Source organism: Colletotrichum paranaense, assembly GCF_030867605.1.
Source record: "Colletotrichum paranaense strain IMI 384185 chromosome Unknown Scaffold_7.1, whole genome shotgun sequence".
Classification (NCBI taxonomy): Eukaryota; Fungi; Ascomycota; class Sordariomycetes; order Glomerellales; family Glomerellaceae; genus Colletotrichum; species Colletotrichum paranaense.
In genome coordinates, this window is record NW_026848965.1 from 1,975,124 (window position 1) to 1,991,618 (window position 16,495).

Consider the following 16,495-nt stretch of genomic DNA (forward strand, 5'->3'; position numbering starts at 1 on the left):
AATAGAGGGACCGCCAGACCGACCGACCGAGCTGCGAGCGAGCGCAACTTCATCGGAACACCTTTATCGGCGACGTGACTCTTTTGCCATTCCTTTCCTTCCCATCTACACTTCGCCTCCTCTTACGTTCACTTCTCTTCCCTCCATCACCTGGCATACCGATAGCTGCCATCCCAACAACCTTCCGCACGCATCCCACCACCTGCGTCTCTCCGTCTTTCTCACTCCTGCGCAACTCGTTGCCGAACAGAGACAACAAACAACGAACAACCACGCCACACACAAAGCCGGCCCATCATGGACGTCGCGCTCGAGCTCCTCGACCCATTGGTCCTGGACAAGGCCTACGCCTACTTCGTCCCTGCGCCCACCACTGCCAACACCGGCGCATACAACGCGACCGGCGACGCCTTTGCCTCATCATCACCACTAGACCTCTCGAACTCGTATGGCTCCGCCTGGCCCCGCGATAGTATCCTCCGTCAAACCATCTCCATCCTCGCAATCACCCAGCTGGGCGCCTGCGCCCTCTACTGGATCTTCAGTCCGCTGTCTTATTACCTCATCTTTGACCGCCGCCTCGAATATCACCCGCGCTTCCTCAAGAACCAGATCCGCCAGGAGATGATCTCCTCCATGAAGGCCGTCCCCGTTATCAACATCCTGACTTTGCCATTTTTCCTCGCCGAGGTTCGCGGAAAGAGTCTGCTGTACACCCATGTTGAGGAGTATGGTCTCTGGTGGATGGCCATTTCAGCTACCATTTTCATGGTCTGGAACGATATTGCCATTTACTGGATTCACCGCCTCGAGCACCACCCCGCCGTCTACAAGTACATCCACAAGCCACACCACAAGTGGATTGGTATGTCACCCCATCTCATTCCTTCTTTTTCCGGTTGATTGACCAACACCCATTTCTATGGCCTCAACTGACTGTATCCAGTGCCTACGCCTTGGGCTGCCCTCGCCTTCCACCCCCTCGACGGCTACGTTCAATCTCTGCCCTACCAGTTAGTCAACCCCCAAGAATCACCATCACCAAGTGGGAGCTACTTTAGCCTCAATTCGGTGGCCAGCCACGTGCAACAACAAAACTAACATTCTCCAGTGTCTTCGTCTTCTTCTGCCCTATCCAGAAGTACCTCTACATGGGCCTTTTCGTCCTCGTTCAAATCTGGACCATCCTCATTCACGACGGCGACATGATTTCGGGTCACTGGCTCGAAAAGTACATCAACAGTCCCGCCCACCACACCCTCCACCACATGTACTTTACCGTCAACTACGGCCAGTACTTCACCTGGGCCGACAACTACTTTGACTCCCATCGCGCGCCCCAGCCCGAGCTCGATCCCCTCCACGACGCCCTCAAGGTCATGCGCGCCAAGGGTCTTGTCGACGAAAAGGGAAACCCCATTCCCCAGGAGCAGAAGAAGGATCTGTGAGGGGAAAATAGTTAAAAGAGAACGTTTGGATTTATGGGTTTGGGGGTTGAATATCGGTCATGTTTCAAAGGACCGAAGCCCCTTATTTTGAAGAAAAGGATGCATAGAAGGAAGCATGGCAACACGTTGATGTTGAGATGAGATTTTCTTCATTTCCCGGAAAGCATCGGAAGGCTGCCCCAAAGAGCGAGCGAGCCTTCAACGACTTTCCCCGGCCACCACAGGTTTCTGGTGGGCTTTTGACACATTCCTCATGGCGAATGAGCATTGCATATCTAAAATAATCATAATTAAGCGAATACCAATGGCATATCACATCTTCAAACTCATTTTCCCTCAACAGCAACAGCAATTGATTTTGATTTTCACCAACTTGGTGTCGCTCACTTGAGTCGGACGAAGCTGGCCTCAGCGCCGGCTGCGCCTGCGTCACTGACGCGTCCCTTGTCTGGCTGAAAATTGAAACATGCGACATTGGAGAAATAGAGAAAGAAGTGAGAAGAAAAATGCAGTGGCCAAGTGTTTGTCCTCTCGCCACTCATCCGAGGTCATTCCGGTAGGAGGGAAGTGAAAGGTTATATGTAGGTTCAGACATGTTCGGATTGTCGCACAGGTTCCCGATGGGCGGATGATCCACGGATAGCTCTGCGGGGAAGTGAGAGGAAGTCCAAGGGTCCCGTTGTTGGTCTGTCTACCGTAGCCAGGTGAAATAAGTGTGGAATGTGGTTGGAGTTTAGGAGTCCTTGGCAAAGAGAACTTTCTCTCTTTCTCAGTCCCGGTCTCGAATTCTCATCTGCGGAGGAGCCGAGTTGGCGCCGGCACGCGGGGTGAGTGAGGTTTGGCATGCTTGAGCTTGCGCCGAGTTTCCCGCCTTGCCTTTCGCGGAAAGTCTATGCGATCTTATCTCCCTTTGATAATCTTTCTGAACTAACACTATCTGTACCCCGCAGACCACACGCGACCTGGAGATTGGGGGCTTGCTTTGTAGTTATCAGCCGGCAAGAGAATTGATCTGGTCTTTATGTCAATTGAATCTCACATTGAATATTCAATCTGGCTGAGATTATTGCTTTTGATTTCACGCGACACTTACGCTAAATTTTCTTCGTTCTAGATCCCTAAGTTGCATTGATCAGGTGTACCTCATTGCCATTCAACACACCATCGATAGTTCACCCTACGTCTAAGATGACGATTGAAGTTACGGATCTCACAGAGGCGGATATTCCAGGGGCAGTTAAAGCAGTGCAGTGAGTATTACAGACATTGGCACGATACCCACGCCGAGTTCAAATTAGATACTAATGATCTACGCCTCACAGACAAGCATTCAGCGGTGACCCGTACAATGTCTGGGTATACGATCAATCAAAGGTACACCCTCATCCCAACTCCGCCAAGCTATATCTCCCAGGATGCTCACCGGATCATAGTTCAACCAGCAACGAAACTACGAGTCCCTAGCTCTGCGTATGAGATGGGGCATGCGCAACGGCATATTCCACGTCGCAAAAGAACAAGGCAGTGATGAGGTCCTCGGCGTAGCAATGTGGCTTCCTCCACAGCCTGCCGACGCGCCGCCGACGTGGAATGATTGGTTTGAGGGGTGGCGGCTTTGGTTTGGACAGGTGAACTATAACTTGTGGTATGGACGCGGGGGTTTGAATGTCAAGGTACTGCTTCTCATCTCATCTACATCTCTGGCTCACTCGAATCACTTCATCTCGGATCTCCTTTCTGACGTAGAATTTTCAGCGGTACTACATCTGGAAAGAAGCTCAAGCCCAAGCGCAGCGCGAGATCTGGACTGATCCTAGGGGATACTACTTCCTCAACATCATGGTCGTGCTGCCTTCCGCTCAGGGCAAAGGTGTAGGCGCAAAGATGATGAAGGCTGTTACGGACCGGGCTGATGAGGAGGGTGTGAAGTGTTATTTGGAGTCTAGTAAGGATGTGCCGAATGTGAAGATTTATGGGCGGTGGGGGTTCGTGTTTGAGAGGGAGATGATTTGTGATGATGAAGGGGATGCGATTCGGTTGTTTACCATGGTGAGAGAGCCTGGAGCTAAGGCTGGGGATGGTAGGGGTGGCGGGTAAGCGAGTGAGTGAGGAATTGAATTCCGCAGTATGTGAGTTTGGTATTGAATGGTGTATAAATTGGATTAGTGAAAACATGGTGAAGACTCTGTGAAGAGTGAAACTCTTGATCAAAACGCCTCCTTTCTATCGATACCTGGAAAGATAGAGAGCGATGCTTGAATGCCAAGAGCTGAGTTCCGATGCTATTCAAACTTTGAGTCTGAATTGCCGTCTGCCGGAGAGACCCCTCCCCCCGCATGACCGGGTTCGCGTTAGACGCAGTTGACAATTGCGGGGGATTGTCACAAAGCTGGACCGGGGGTCTCGGGATGCGCTAGCATTCGCTCATTACAAGTACCTTATTAGACTCGAATGAGATAAGAGGTTTAGGTTGGTCTACTCAATGATAACTTATCTACTCCAACCTCCAACTTTGACTTCTCATCCACTACATTGAACAGTCATTGGGAAATTCTCATTGCGAAAACCGCGTATTCATCCAGATCGAACTCTTGGAAATCATCATCTTTGTATCGTTACCAAGACTCGCAGAATATCAAGGGTCTTGGCTTCACCCTACTTCATGCAGTCCTCTAGAGCAATGCATACCAAATCACGGGGCGGATGCCTCAGATGCAAGTCAAAAAAGGTATGGACACTGTGGGACCTCTCCCATCCTCTTCCATCACACAAACTGACATGCTGCTGCCAGACCAAATGCGACGAGAGGAAACCTGGATGCGCCCGGTGTGAGGAGAGAGGAATCCAGTGCCCCGGCTACGCCCTCAACGTGCGCTGGTCGCGAAAGCACCAAGTCCGCGTCGATCAAAAGGCCGCAGCTGAAGGCTCACCCAGACAACGAGGACCTCGAGAGTCCGCGTTCCAAACAAGTCCACAGCCCATCGAAGCCGCTTCGCCAACCTCAAACCATGTCGACACTAACGTGCTGCAACACGTGGACCCATGGCTCGCAAATCCCTTACAGTGGGACCTTCCTGCTCTGCCACAGGAGATGCCCTCCCTTGATGCTTCGTCGTGCGCTTTGCTTCTTAGCAGCCAGAATGTGATTCCTACAACGCCATTCTGGGATGCGCCCTTTATTAGCTCAGCCTGGACTGTTGATGGCCACAGCTCGACGACGTCGTCATCTCAAGCTGAGGACCGGGAGATGGATCATCTGTTCCAGAGTGAGAGCTCCGCAGCCAATGTTCAGGAGAATAGTATTCCGCCCCCGTTCGATAATACTCAACCCACGTCATGTAAACAATCCTTAGAGAGTAGCCCACGAGAGCTCGCCCATCTGCCAACATCGCTCTCCGAATACTTCTTCCGCGAGGTCATCACGCTCTACTGCGCATGGGACAGCAAGACAAACGTAATGCGTAACATCGTCGAGACAATGTGGCAGTCCTCCGGCGCCTTATATCACACCATCCAGAGCATGGCCGCCGCCTGCCTCTCAGAAGACTTTCCGCACCTCCTGCCCGTCGCCCGGAAAGAACACGGCGACGCCCTCAGACTCATCCGCGATCGAACCTCGGCGCTACCTTTATCAACCTCAATGACTACAACACACAAGCGGGCCATGCTTCTCTCATCAACGCTCCTAGGCCACACATCAAGCTGGCTTAGCCCCCAGAACCTCGCAACAGACATGTTCAGAGCAAGCTGCAGCATGCTCAAAGACGTCTCCGCCGAGACGTGCGGCAGCGACGCAGACGCGAGCTTGTCTTTCTTCAGCGACACCATGGACTACTGGGCCATGCTCCTCGCCTACCTGACAGACAGCACCCAACTGGGCGACTACCACCACACCTCATCCATCGGCCCGGCGGACCCGTCGAAGTCTATCGAGCCGCACCCTTACTCGGGCATATCCCACGCCACTGTCCGACTGCTCACCGACACGGGCATCCTCATCTTTCAGTACCGGAAACACATGGCCTCCGTGAAGTTCCTCACCGAGACGGACCTGGATGTCTTCCGCGCCGCTCTCCGCTCCGCAAGACAACTCGAGCGCGCGTTTCTTGCGCATCGTCCGCCGGACCTATCTCGCGTCACGGATCCAGGCGATCCGAAGACTCCGCTGCGGCATCTGGAGCTTATCGACGAGGCGTACCGGTGTACCGGTCTCTTACAGCTGTACCGCGTGTTTCCAGATTTGTTGAATGAGCGGTATGCACCGTGGGACCGGGAGCGGCTCCTACGTCCGGTTCCGCTATCTGCCGCCGCGGGATCGGGGTTAGATAGCCACAAGGTCCCCTCGGCGAGAGAGAGGAGGACGTGGTTGACGAAGCTTGCAATGTACATCCTCGGTATCCTGCGAGATATACCCTTTGAATCCCGGACGCGAAGCGCACAGCCTTTCATCATGGTGGCTATCTCGAGCGAGTTGAGGAGGGAGCCGCAACACCTACGGCAGCCTGATGCTATGTACGGTGAGGCCGGGGCGGATGTGCTGGATATCGACCCCGCGTCTATCGAGGTGGCGAGGGCGCGCAAGTTTGTGCGGTCGCGGCTGGCGGCTTATACGCACATTTTGCCGCTTCGGAAGAGTCGGGTCATTTCTGAGTTGATTGATCATACGTGGGTGGCGCTGGATGCTGGTGAGGAGGATGTGTATTGGCTCGATATCGCGCGTGAGAAGAATCTCGGGACGATGATGGGCTAATGTGGGGAGCTAATATGATGCACTCTGTCTCTTTTATGAACTATATTCTATTCGGCCATGACAGCTTTCCATTAATTCTCTAGATAGGCAAGTCGGGACTAGCTCAGAGTTTGGACAGCTTGACCCCTTGAGGATTCGCGAGCTTTGCAAACTTGAGCAACGTCTCATCCGACGTCAATTTGCCTCGCAAACGCTCTTCCGTGACAATGTACGCTTGCGGGAACCAGTCGCCGACATCTTCCCCAAATATCATCCTGACCAAAGCCTCGCCCGTCAGCCAGCACTTGTCCATCCCGTACCCATTGAACCCGGCGGCGATCCACTGTCCGCCGCCGGCGTCTCCCGCGATAGAGTCCGGAATGTGGCCTACAATTGGGAGACCATCAGCCGTGTGACCTTGGATGCCAGACCAAATTGCCTCCACCTCGGACGTCTTCGCCTCAGGTGCCCACCCCTCAAGGAAGAATTTCGGCAGCACCGTCGACAGAGCATCCTTCGCCTCTTTCGGAACGTAGGTATCATCAGAAGTCAAGATGTCCTTCATGTACGCCGTCTCGTTCCCGATCCAAATTCTTTCTGTGATAGGATTCTGCTGGAGATAGTAGAGGCCCGTCACGTAGAGACCGCTCCGGGCATCCAGGGTCGGTTTGTGAGACAGACTCCACGAGCGCGAAGCACCCAGGTTCTTGAGGGTCGGGCCGGGTTTCTGGACGGACATTGTGCCGCGGAAGGGGTATATGCGGCCTGCTAGTTGTGGGAGGAGATGTGATGCGTGGCCGTTGGTGCAGTGTATGACCTTTTTGGCGCGGATGATGCCTCTTGGAGTCATGATGAGATAGGGGTATTCTGGGTTGGCGGACGACGAGAATTCGACCTGAAGCACGGGCGTGTTTGCCTCAATTGCTAGTCGGTCTTGGTATTGGATCAGAAGACCTTCGTAGATCCTCATGAGAAGACGGTACGGCCAGATGGCTCCGGCGTTGTGCTCTACAGCCCCGCTTGCATCTTTGATGTTCCATCTCTGTGATCAAACGGTCAGTCAACCAAGCTCCGAGACCCTCCTGTAGCATCCCGAATCACGTACTCCTGGCACATCGTCTCTCTCGATGATTCGGTGATATTGACTATGCTCTGGGACGGCCTTTTGGAATCCCAATACCGAGCTCTTGGCAGCGACCCATGTCTCATCATCGCCAACAGCCATGACTTTGAGAACATCGCGAATCTGGCACCGCTCCTGGGTCTCCAGGTCCATATCTCTAACCATTCTCATGATTCGCTCAACATTCAGGATCGAGAAGCGGGTAATCTGCTTCGCTGCCTCGACACCGTGTTGCGCAGCTATGGGGCCATAAGTATGCCCCGAAGCAGTGACAAGATGTCCGCCATTCCGGCCTGTGGCACCGCTCACGAGTTTCCGGGCTTCGAGCATCGTGACGTGGGCGTTGCGTGATGCCTGGTGTTCGAGAAGCGTCTTCGTGACGCTGCAACCGGTGATGCCGGACCCAATGACCGCGAAGTCGGTTTGCTTGGGGAGTGTGGGAGATTGGACTGATGCCAGGCGGTGCTCTGGAACCTGCCATGATGATATTGTTGGGTTTGGCCTGGGCAGGCCTGGGTCTTGGGAGATGGCCTTGGAAACTGTTAGGAGAAACCTGGCTGTTTCGGGATCTTGAAGCAATTGGTTAGCGAAGCATGCCTTTGAGGTTTGATTGTGATTACTCACTTAGGTAAGATGAAATCTCATCTTCAACCCCCATCTTGAAGTTTCGGTGAGATTTGATGTAAGTTGATGGCACCGTGGTAAGGACTGGAGAGGTGATACTGATCGCTACTCCAGAGCTTCTTGAGCAAAATTGTAATGAACACAGATCCTGGGCTCTAAGGACGCAATCTTCATCCACATTGACCTCGGTATCGATTCAGACGAACCATATGATCGTGTCCATTACTACCCTCATCGTACCGCTGCAGCTCATCCGCAATCTCTGCCGGTGTCGGCGAATGAGGGGGTCGGGATGCGGGGCACCGGGAGCGGATAGGGGCCCGCTCTGGCTTGCCGTATCGGGCAACTGCGTGCGAAATGCGAGCCGATAGCGCGGCAACCCCAGGAAACAAGTCCGGGATATGTTATCTCCAAGCTGTCTTATGTGGACGAGATGGTATCTCGGCTTATCAAACTGCCTCTGGTCGGTCAACGTGAGTCTCGTGCTGCCATCTAGTTGGATCAAGTTGGTCACACAAACATGCACAAGAAAATTGCGTCTACTTAACTTGGTCCCTCAATACTCCACCCCCAAAACCTGAGGGAGGCAATCTCCGTCCAACCCCCTCCCTCTATCCTCCACTGCCTACGCATATATTCGCAAAGTCAGTCATCTTGGACGGGACCTCGCCCTTGGCGAACACTTGAGTCAGCAATACGACAATGGATCAGCGATCCTCCTCACTCGACAAGGCCTCAGCGGCCACAACACGAAATGCCGTCGCCGCCATGCCCGAAAAAGCGGACAATGAAGCCACGGAGCACGGCTCCATCGTCCACGGAGACGTCACCGTGCAAACCATGAAGCCATTCACGACTCTATCCGCCCTCGGTATCGGTTACGGAACCACAAACACGGCTATCGGCCTGCTGCTAGTGTTCGGCAGCACTCTGCCCATGGGCGGCTCGCCGCTCTTCTTTTGGGGTTTTCTTGTCATGGCCTTTGTCGGCCTCGCAACTGCCACAACTCTCGCGGAGCTGGCTTCAGCTATGCCGCACCCAGGTGGGCAGTATATCTGGGTCCACCGGCTGGCGCCGCCGAGTTCTCGCCGGTTCTTGTCGTACATCACGGCCGTCATCAGCTGGCTTGCTGCCGTCGCCACAGGCTCGTCGGCGTGTCTCTCGGTGCCTGTCGGCATCTGTTCCATCATCACGCTTCTTGATCCAAGCTTTGTCTATAAGCGGTGGATGGGGTTCCTGGGTTTCCAACTCCTCAACATCGTCACCGTCTTCGGTGCGAGTTTTGAGAGCCTTCTGCCAAAGATTTCCAAGATCATGTTACTGTTCAGCTGCACCACCATCGTCGTCATTTTCATAACCCTGTTCGCCATGTCGGACGAGCACGCCTCCGCAAAGGACTTCTTCGCTACTACAGTAAATATCTCGGGTTGGCAAAACGGCATCGCCTTCATCATCGGAATGAACGGCGCCAACTGGAGCTTCTCGTGTCTCGACGTTGCAACTCACTTGGCAGAGGAGATGCCCCGGCCCAGCACGGATATCCCAAAGGCACTGATGTGGACTATCGTTGTCGGTCTCGTCTCCGGACTCCTTGTTGTCACGTCTGTTCTCATTAACGTTCCCGTCATTGACGGAGCCGACGACAACTCGGCCCTGGCCTTGTTCTACCGCATCACAGGCAGCAAGGCTGCTTCCGTGGGTCTCTGGGTGCCCGTCATGATCACAACCATTGGCGCCGTCTGGTCTATTCAGACCTGGCAGTCTCGGCTCGCGTGGACCATCAGCCGCGAGGCCGGTTTCCCCATGCACCATCACCTGAGCAAGATTGCGCCCTCCCCGCTGCATACGCCTACCTGGTCATTGATTTTCTCCGCATCAGGGACTGCCATCTTCGGCTGCCTTTACCTCGCATCCGACCTCGCTTTTAACTCCCTCATATCTACAGGACTGCTACTCCAATACATCAGCTACAGTATCCCGGTTGTCCTGGCACTTTCCCAAGGCCGCTCGAATTTCAAACACGGCCCCTTCTGGTATCCTAAACTTGGCTTTGCTGCGAACATAGTCATGCTTGCATGGTCGGCGATTGCACTCATTTTCTACTGTTTCCCCTATTACCTACCTGCTGTTGCAGATCAAATGAATTATGCTTCGGCTGTGCTTGTGGGCATTGCCATTATCACCATATCACTGTGGTTCTTTTATGCGAAGAAGAACTACGAGGTCAAGGAATATCTAGGCCATTAGCCCAACAAACCTTTCTCACTAGTGTATTAATCATATACCCAGCAATCATGCTCTTCTCTAACACCTGATTGTATGTTCACGTCATGAAAAGTTTGATTTCCGTTCATTGTGTCTGGGTAGTCCAGGGGTTGCGACATGGCGCAATTCAAACTCATCACGACGAGTTAATGGCAAAATCTTTCCAGTGCCAGGGCCATCAGGCATCGTGGCTGTGATATATCACCTTGTATAGGCGTCCCACTCCAATCAGAGTTTGTTGGTGGCCTGGCTCAACGGGAGGGCTGGTGCGGAGATTTTTGATGTCATATCACAGACTTCGATCAATCAACAGACTGCATGCTCTCTATGATTCATCCATGAGCGCGCGATTCAGTAGCTCACATCCATAGAAGACATAATACCATGTTATCGGATTATAGGAGGTCTTATTCTCTGTCACCAGATTGAGTGACTGCCCTGTTGAAAGCGTCAGCGTTGTACGAATACGTTGCAATTCCATGGGAATACCCTCCTTTAGCCTCCCGGGTGGAGGAGCAGATTAATGCCGGTGGGATCTGATAATTCATGGAAGAGATTTTTCTCTTCTCTTTGGAGGGTTTCTGTAGATGAAACACTCTTAAAGACCATGATCAGGTGCGTTGCATTGGCTGATGGACGGCTATAGCTATGCTTAAGAGGACTTGGCTACCTTCAAGGGTGCTCATAAGCCCAACTGCCCGGTCGATCGTTAGCCTTGCAACACAAGCTCTCTCCTTTGAGCCAAGACAGATCTGCAGCGGGCAGCGAAGGAGAAAAAGAAGGCCACCTGCATCGGATGAAGCCGCACGCGCCAACGACGGGCATGCATGCACGATGGCATTGTGGCGGTATTTCCGTCCCGCATGCGGCAACCCAAATCGTACAATCATCCAACCACAGCGATATGCGACGGCTCAGCCATCAGTGATGTCCCAATTGGGTACAAAACAAGCTTTGGTTGTATTCAGCTTCCTTTATGTCATATTGTGAGGCTTTATTTAGTATCTGCCATCGCTCATCGCGTAGACAACGTTGCATTCGTCTCATCTTCTGAACCTTGGTCTTGGGCCATCTAGCAAACCTGCCAGATGACAGGCCAAAGTTTCCCCTCTTCTGAAAATGATGCAATCTTGTACTTCTGATGAAATAATATCCCGGAATCCAAATCTGCCGGGCCCGATTTAGCATCGAGGCACCTCGTAGGTGTCGAGGACATGAAAGCAAGCCCAGACCTACTGCGAGCGACAAGAACCCCAATCCCATGCTGAGCACACATGCTTGTACTCGTGCAAGGAGTTTGCGGCATTTGTAATTTCGATTGCTCACATTTCACCATTCAAATGACTGGCGCGTCACTAAACTCTTACACGCTTCTTTCCTCTGCCCGGGTGAGGTTAGAGGCCGGTGGCAGGACGCTAGCAGCCGAGTGATCAGGGAGCTAGAACTCTTGAATCTTGAATAAGTCTGGTGTAAGCGGACAATCCCGAACTTTCTGCGAGACACCGGGGCTTTTTTCTTTTCACCGAGGTGTTCGTCACACCCTTAATCATCCCAGGTAAGTACGTTTCTTCTGCATGAATAATCTAAGGTAACCCACAAAGAACACACGTCAAGAGGGTTCCGCGGTTCAGACGAATCGCGAACGGACCATTTCTAAGAGCGGTGACTTCACCACGTAGGCAGACAATCAACTGCCGTGTTCGGCATTAGGGGGGAAATGCAACGTGGGGCGCTACCGAATTCCCGCTATCAGATTCGATGATCCGCGCAGGCGCACGGGAGGGCGTCAACACTACCAAGCCTTATTTTTAACCTTTTGCTGAACATTTGCACTTTGCAAAACAACTTTGATCCTAGTAAGGCCAGCTGAGTTGATTGAGGCGCGATGGACTTCCCGAAGCCTCCGTGGGCTGTAAGCGCTTTAAGTGAGACAACGTGGTGAGCGCTGTGTGCTTTTTCGGAGGTTGTGAGTAATCTCAAGGTAGCATGTGGCTAGTCGCTGATCAGATCAATATGTTCGTCCACACCGGTGCCGTACAACCGTGCGTGGGTCTTTGCCTTTCCCGTGCTAACCGTCTCACGGTTCGCGATAGACCTAAAAGAGCGAAAACGCGTCATCTATACTACTATTGCCCCCGGCTTCTACTGTACTGCTCGTGCTCCACGCGGCTAGCCCCATGTCATCCACATATCGCGGTCCGGACGCCAAGGCTGGGAGCTTAATCGGTCCCGCCGAATTCCTCTCCGCCTTGTGATAGTAGATGGCATGGATGGGGTGAGGGGAAGTAGACTGGCAGATGGTCAAGGCACGGCATAGCTAGCTCGGGAGCCATCATGTGTCGTTTGTGTGCTTTACCTAGGTGACTTTGGAGGCAGGTTCTAAGTTCGTCTTATGGCGAATGCGAGGTATAAGAAGGCCCTTCAATCCGGTCTGTAAGGGATTGTGCTTCATCTCAGAATCATCACCTTTCAGATCATTTTGGAAACAGGCACTCAATAATCAGTCTTTCGTTACAGAGCAATCTTTTCGACTTCGTCTGCTTCCAGTTTATTCTCCATCACGATGTATACCCACGGTGCTTTCCTCCTCGCTAGCTTGCTTGCGGCTCTGCCGCAGAGCCATGCCGTTCCGGCACCACAGTAAGTACTCCCACGAGCACACAATTACTAGGAGAGTGTGCCAACAATTGAATAGAATGGGAGACTATGGCGAGAACAAAGGCCCCGTTGGCGGTGTCGATCCGCCCATCCCCACCGTAACTACACCTACGGGAAGTCTTAGAGGAGATTCTAGCCTTCTCGGAGGCAACGCAGCGCGACCTGACCCCGAAACTGGCGGCTCCGCCAATGTCGACGACGTTACACTCGTGCCCGGCCAGGAAGCAGACGGAAAGCTCGGCCTGTACTTGAACTTTGATGGTGTCGACGTCCCGCAACCGATCCGCGGCGGACTAGGATCTCCGGACCCGGGCCCAAGTACGTTGCATCCCTAGCGGGGAGGCGTTGAAGGGAGATGGATCATTGCAGGGAAGAGATGCGCTAACACATAATTCCCGCAGGAACCTACGACTATGAGAAGCTAAACCCCGATCTTTTCGCCCCGCCCGGCACCGACAAGGGCGATGTCGAGAACGCCATGTGGCCGTTGGGCCTTTCGCATAACCGTCTCGGCAGCCAAGAGGGCGCCGGCTGGGCGCGGCAGCAGAACACTAAAGTCCTACCTGTCGCTTCTGCGATGGCGGGTGTCGATATGAAGTTGCAGCCCAACGCTTACCGCGAGCTTCACTGGCACACCTCGGCTGAGTGGGCGCTCATGCTCAAGGGATGTTGTCGCATCGCAGCGATGAATGAGGATGGAAAGAGCTTCGTCGACGATGTGTGCGAGGGTATGTCTAGCTCGACCTGATTTATCTTTATTATAAAGCTAACCAAGCTACATAGGCGATGTATGGTTCTTCCCGAAGGGTGTTCCTCACAGCATTCAGGCGTTCGACCAAGGCACAGAGTTCCTCCTCGTCTTCGACCAGGGAAGCTTCAGCGAAGAGAACACGTTTCTCGCTTCTGAGCTATTCTTGAGAAACCCATTGTCCGTTCTTTCCAAGAACCTTAAGACGGATGTTTCTGCATTTGACAAGATCCCCAAGGATCAGCTTTATGTAAGTCAAAAGACGATTTGGCACGTTGATGCATTAGCTTACTCATTTCCAGATCTTCAATGGCACACCTGCGCCGAAAGACATTGAGAAGCAGAATCAGACCTCATCAGCAGGATCGCTGACTGGTGCTGAATCATACACCTATCATTGGTCGCAGCAGAAGCCCTTCCAAGTCCCCGGCGGTTCCGTAAAGATCCTCGACCCGCAAACGTTCCCCATTGCGGAGAACTTCTCGGCTGCCCTGGTCGTCGTCCAGCCCGGCGCCATGCGCGAGATCCACTGGCACACCACAAGCGACGAGTGGAACTACTTCTTGCAGGGCTCCGGCCGCATCACCATCTTTGAAGCCCCTGAGGCCTCGCGTACCTTTGACTTCACCGCCGGCGATGTTGGTTACGTGAAGGTTGGTGACAGTCATTACATCGAGAACACTGGTACCGAGGACGTCATCTTCCTTGAGGTCCTTCAAGCGCCCAAGTTCTCGGACATCAGCGTTGCACAATGGTTGGCCCTTACCCCGAAGCAGGTCGTCAAGGATACCCTTGGCCTCTCTGACGAAGTGATTGCTGCGATTCCCAAGGAGAAGGAGTACATCAAGGTTGGCAACACCAACATGACGGCGCTGGCTGATGGTGGACGTAACTTCAAGAAGTTCAAGGCCTAGTTCCTTGCCTGGTTTTCTTCATTTCTACTGTAAATATTTTCAGACGCGCGACTTTTGCGAGTTGGGGCTGGCATGAAGACAGGAGTTCAGTCGTTCGGTAGCGTGTGTATTTCAGTATCAACAGCAAGCGATCTCCATGCGAGGTCTCTGACAGGAAAGATTGTGACACGTTTGTGTAGGTTCAAGCTCCGCTGGCGAGCATGCTGATTTAACTTACGAAACAAGCCGAGGTCGACTCTGGTAAACCGTGTTAAGATGATCTTTCGCTGCTTGTAGGTGAAGTTCGAATTCCCGCTCAATAGACTTTTAGTAAGTGCAATGGCCCATGAGAAGCTTGGAGGCTCTAGGGACCTCCTCCAGCTGCAAGGAGTGAATCGGGGGTTACTGCATCCGGCCAGCGGAGACATAACAGGATTCCCGCAGCCAGGGCAAACAAACATCCTCGAACTTCTCGAAGCTCCAGCTATAGGGCAGTTCTATTCATCGCATTCGACGACCTTAAAGTAAGGATACGGTGTAGAGTCTCAGAATAGAGGATGTAAAGGGGGTTGAGCTATGGAGCTGGTGTTATCGAATCGAACTCGGGAACATGCAACTTCTACGGAGATATTGTCTAAGTTTCAATGATAAAGCGATCGATGATAGTTGTGGCGAATCGAGGTAGCTCTCGAGTGAAACTTTTTGTTCTCTTAGTCAAATGCAAGGCACGCCATGCTCTATCTACATTAAAAAGAAAATCCAGAGACAAAGTCATAAGCTAGTTGAATCCAGGACCTCTGCCAGCCTGGGTTCCGCAGACGCAGTCAAAGTCGTTGTTCGCCTTGCTGTTGCACTCATTAGAACATTGATAACATCAATGAGTCCGTGGAGGTAGACTTACTCAATGCAGACAGCCAAGTTTGCGGTTGTGTCCGAGCACTATGAAGATGTTTAGTTCGAATTCTGAGTATAAGTCCGAATGAGTAACCTACATGCTTAATGCACTGGCCCTTGCAGCCATCTCGCTGTTCTTGAGTCTTGCAGTTTTTGAAAAGCTACAAAGGTCAGCTATGGGAATTTTACAATTAGCAAGTCTCAGATCGGGACTGACCTCAGCATTTGAAGGTGTACGGCACTCGACAAAAGCCATGGCGGCTCCGGCGGAAGCGAGGAGGAGAATGAACTTCATGTTGACTGGTTGGAAGCGAAATTGATAGGCTCGGCGTATGGTATTGTTGATGATGATTGTTTTGCTTTCTTGAGACGAACAAGCTGCGATTAAGCTTACTTATGTACTTTAATTGAATTCAGCGAATTTTCCGCAGCTCTCGATAAACTTCAGATGAGGAAAGAATGGTATCAAATTGATTGAAACTCCCGACGGGATGAACGGGTCATGGCATGCTGTATGACTCTGTTGTTTCACTCTGAACTCTAAATCTGTAGGGCTTTGCGAGTAACCTGCTGACTTTAAAACCGAGCCGCTATTAAGTGAAGCCGCTAATCCAGCTCGGCTTCGGGAACGGATCACAGAAAGGCAGACCTTTTATCTCCATCTTGGCGATGACTCGTGTCAGCATCAGGGAGAAGGGTTGAATGACGGGCGCCATCAGCTGCGTGGAGTCTGAAACCGCCCTGTCATCCAACAAGTTCCAGGATCATTCAGGTACGAGAACCAAGTTGCCTAGGGATCGGACCATAAAGAACTTCTTCACTGAGTAATTTTATCGATTCTTTGCTTTCGCACTCCCAGTCAGCGAATTGGTAATCAACGAGGCAACGGGACGGGACTTCCGACCAAATTAAACGAGAGAATCGCAATGTTTCGATATTAATTTGCAGTGATTGAAAGCGACTAGAATCACGTGTACAGATAGGTCGACCGACGGGATAATCATTTTTTTAACTGGACAACTTTCCAACAAGCGGCTTTGAACGCATTTTCCGATCTCAAGTTCTTCCGGCAGCCGGCTTGGTCCTGTCTTCATCCTCAATAGTTGAACTTTG

The 16,495-nt window shown here is 52.3% G+C and overlaps 6 protein-coding genes across 6 annotated transcripts; 4 read left to right on the forward strand and 2 right to left on the reverse strand.

Moving 5' to 3' along the window:
• Nucleotides 1–297: 297 nt before the first annotated feature.
• On the forward strand, nucleotides 298–1,448 carry CPAR01_09506 (fatty acid hydroxylase; the record flags this gene model as incomplete). Its single annotated transcript, XM_060493771.1, has 3 exons — nucleotides 298–865; nucleotides 947–1,013; nucleotides 1,112–1,448. 3 exons carry the CDS (start codon nucleotides 298–300, stop codon nucleotides 1,446–1,448), a joined length of 972 nt encoding a protein of 323 aa, XP_060347901.1.
• A 1,188-nt stretch (nucleotides 1,449–2,636) lies between these two features.
• On the forward strand, nucleotides 2,637–6,198 carry CPAR01_09507 (uncharacterized protein; the record flags this gene model as incomplete). Its single annotated transcript, XM_060493772.1, has 5 exons — nucleotides 2,637–2,698; nucleotides 2,771–2,822; nucleotides 2,882–3,121; nucleotides 3,204–3,497; nucleotides 4,240–6,198. 5 exons carry the CDS (start codon nucleotides 2,637–2,639, stop codon nucleotides 6,196–6,198), a joined length of 2,607 nt encoding a protein of 868 aa, XP_060347902.1.
• A 103-nt stretch (nucleotides 6,199–6,301) lies between these two features.
• CPAR01_09508 (uncharacterized protein) lies at nucleotides 6,302–7,958 on the reverse strand (the record flags this gene model as incomplete). The annotated part of the gene is made up of 3 exons (XM_060493773.1): nucleotides 6,302–7,219; nucleotides 7,283–7,869; nucleotides 7,925–7,958. 3 exons carry the CDS (start codon nucleotides 7,956–7,958, stop codon nucleotides 6,302–6,304), a joined length of 1,539 nt encoding a protein of 512 aa, XP_060347903.1.
• Nucleotides 7,959–8,626: 668 nt separating this feature from the next.
• CPAR01_09509 (uncharacterized protein) lies at nucleotides 8,627–10,171 on the forward strand (the record flags this gene model as incomplete). Its single annotated transcript, XM_060493774.1, has 1 exon — nucleotides 8,627–10,171. The coding sequence occupies one exon, from the start codon at nucleotides 8,627–8,629 to the stop codon at nucleotides 10,169–10,171; it is 1,545 nt and encodes a 514-aa protein (XP_060347904.1).
• A 2,581-nt stretch (nucleotides 10,172–12,752) lies between these two features.
• On the forward strand, nucleotides 12,753–14,509 carry CPAR01_09510 (oxalate decarboxylase family bicupin; the record flags this gene model as incomplete). Its single annotated transcript, XM_060493775.1, has 5 exons — nucleotides 12,753–12,829; nucleotides 12,885–13,165; nucleotides 13,249–13,575; nucleotides 13,631–13,845; nucleotides 13,898–14,509. The coding sequence occupies 5 exons, from the start codon at nucleotides 12,753–12,755 to the stop codon at nucleotides 14,507–14,509; spliced, it is 1,512 nt and encodes a 503-aa protein (XP_060347905.1).
• A 757-nt stretch (nucleotides 14,510–15,266) lies between these two features.
• CPAR01_09511 (uncharacterized protein) lies at nucleotides 15,267–15,677 on the reverse strand (the record flags this gene model as incomplete). The annotated part of the gene is made up of 4 exons (XM_060493776.1): nucleotides 15,267–15,333; nucleotides 15,390–15,427; nucleotides 15,481–15,543; nucleotides 15,600–15,677. The coding sequence occupies 4 exons, from the start codon at nucleotides 15,675–15,677 to the stop codon at nucleotides 15,267–15,269; spliced, it is 246 nt and encodes an 81-aa protein (XP_060347906.1).
• Between the last annotated feature and the right edge of the window lie 818 nt (nucleotides 15,678–16,495).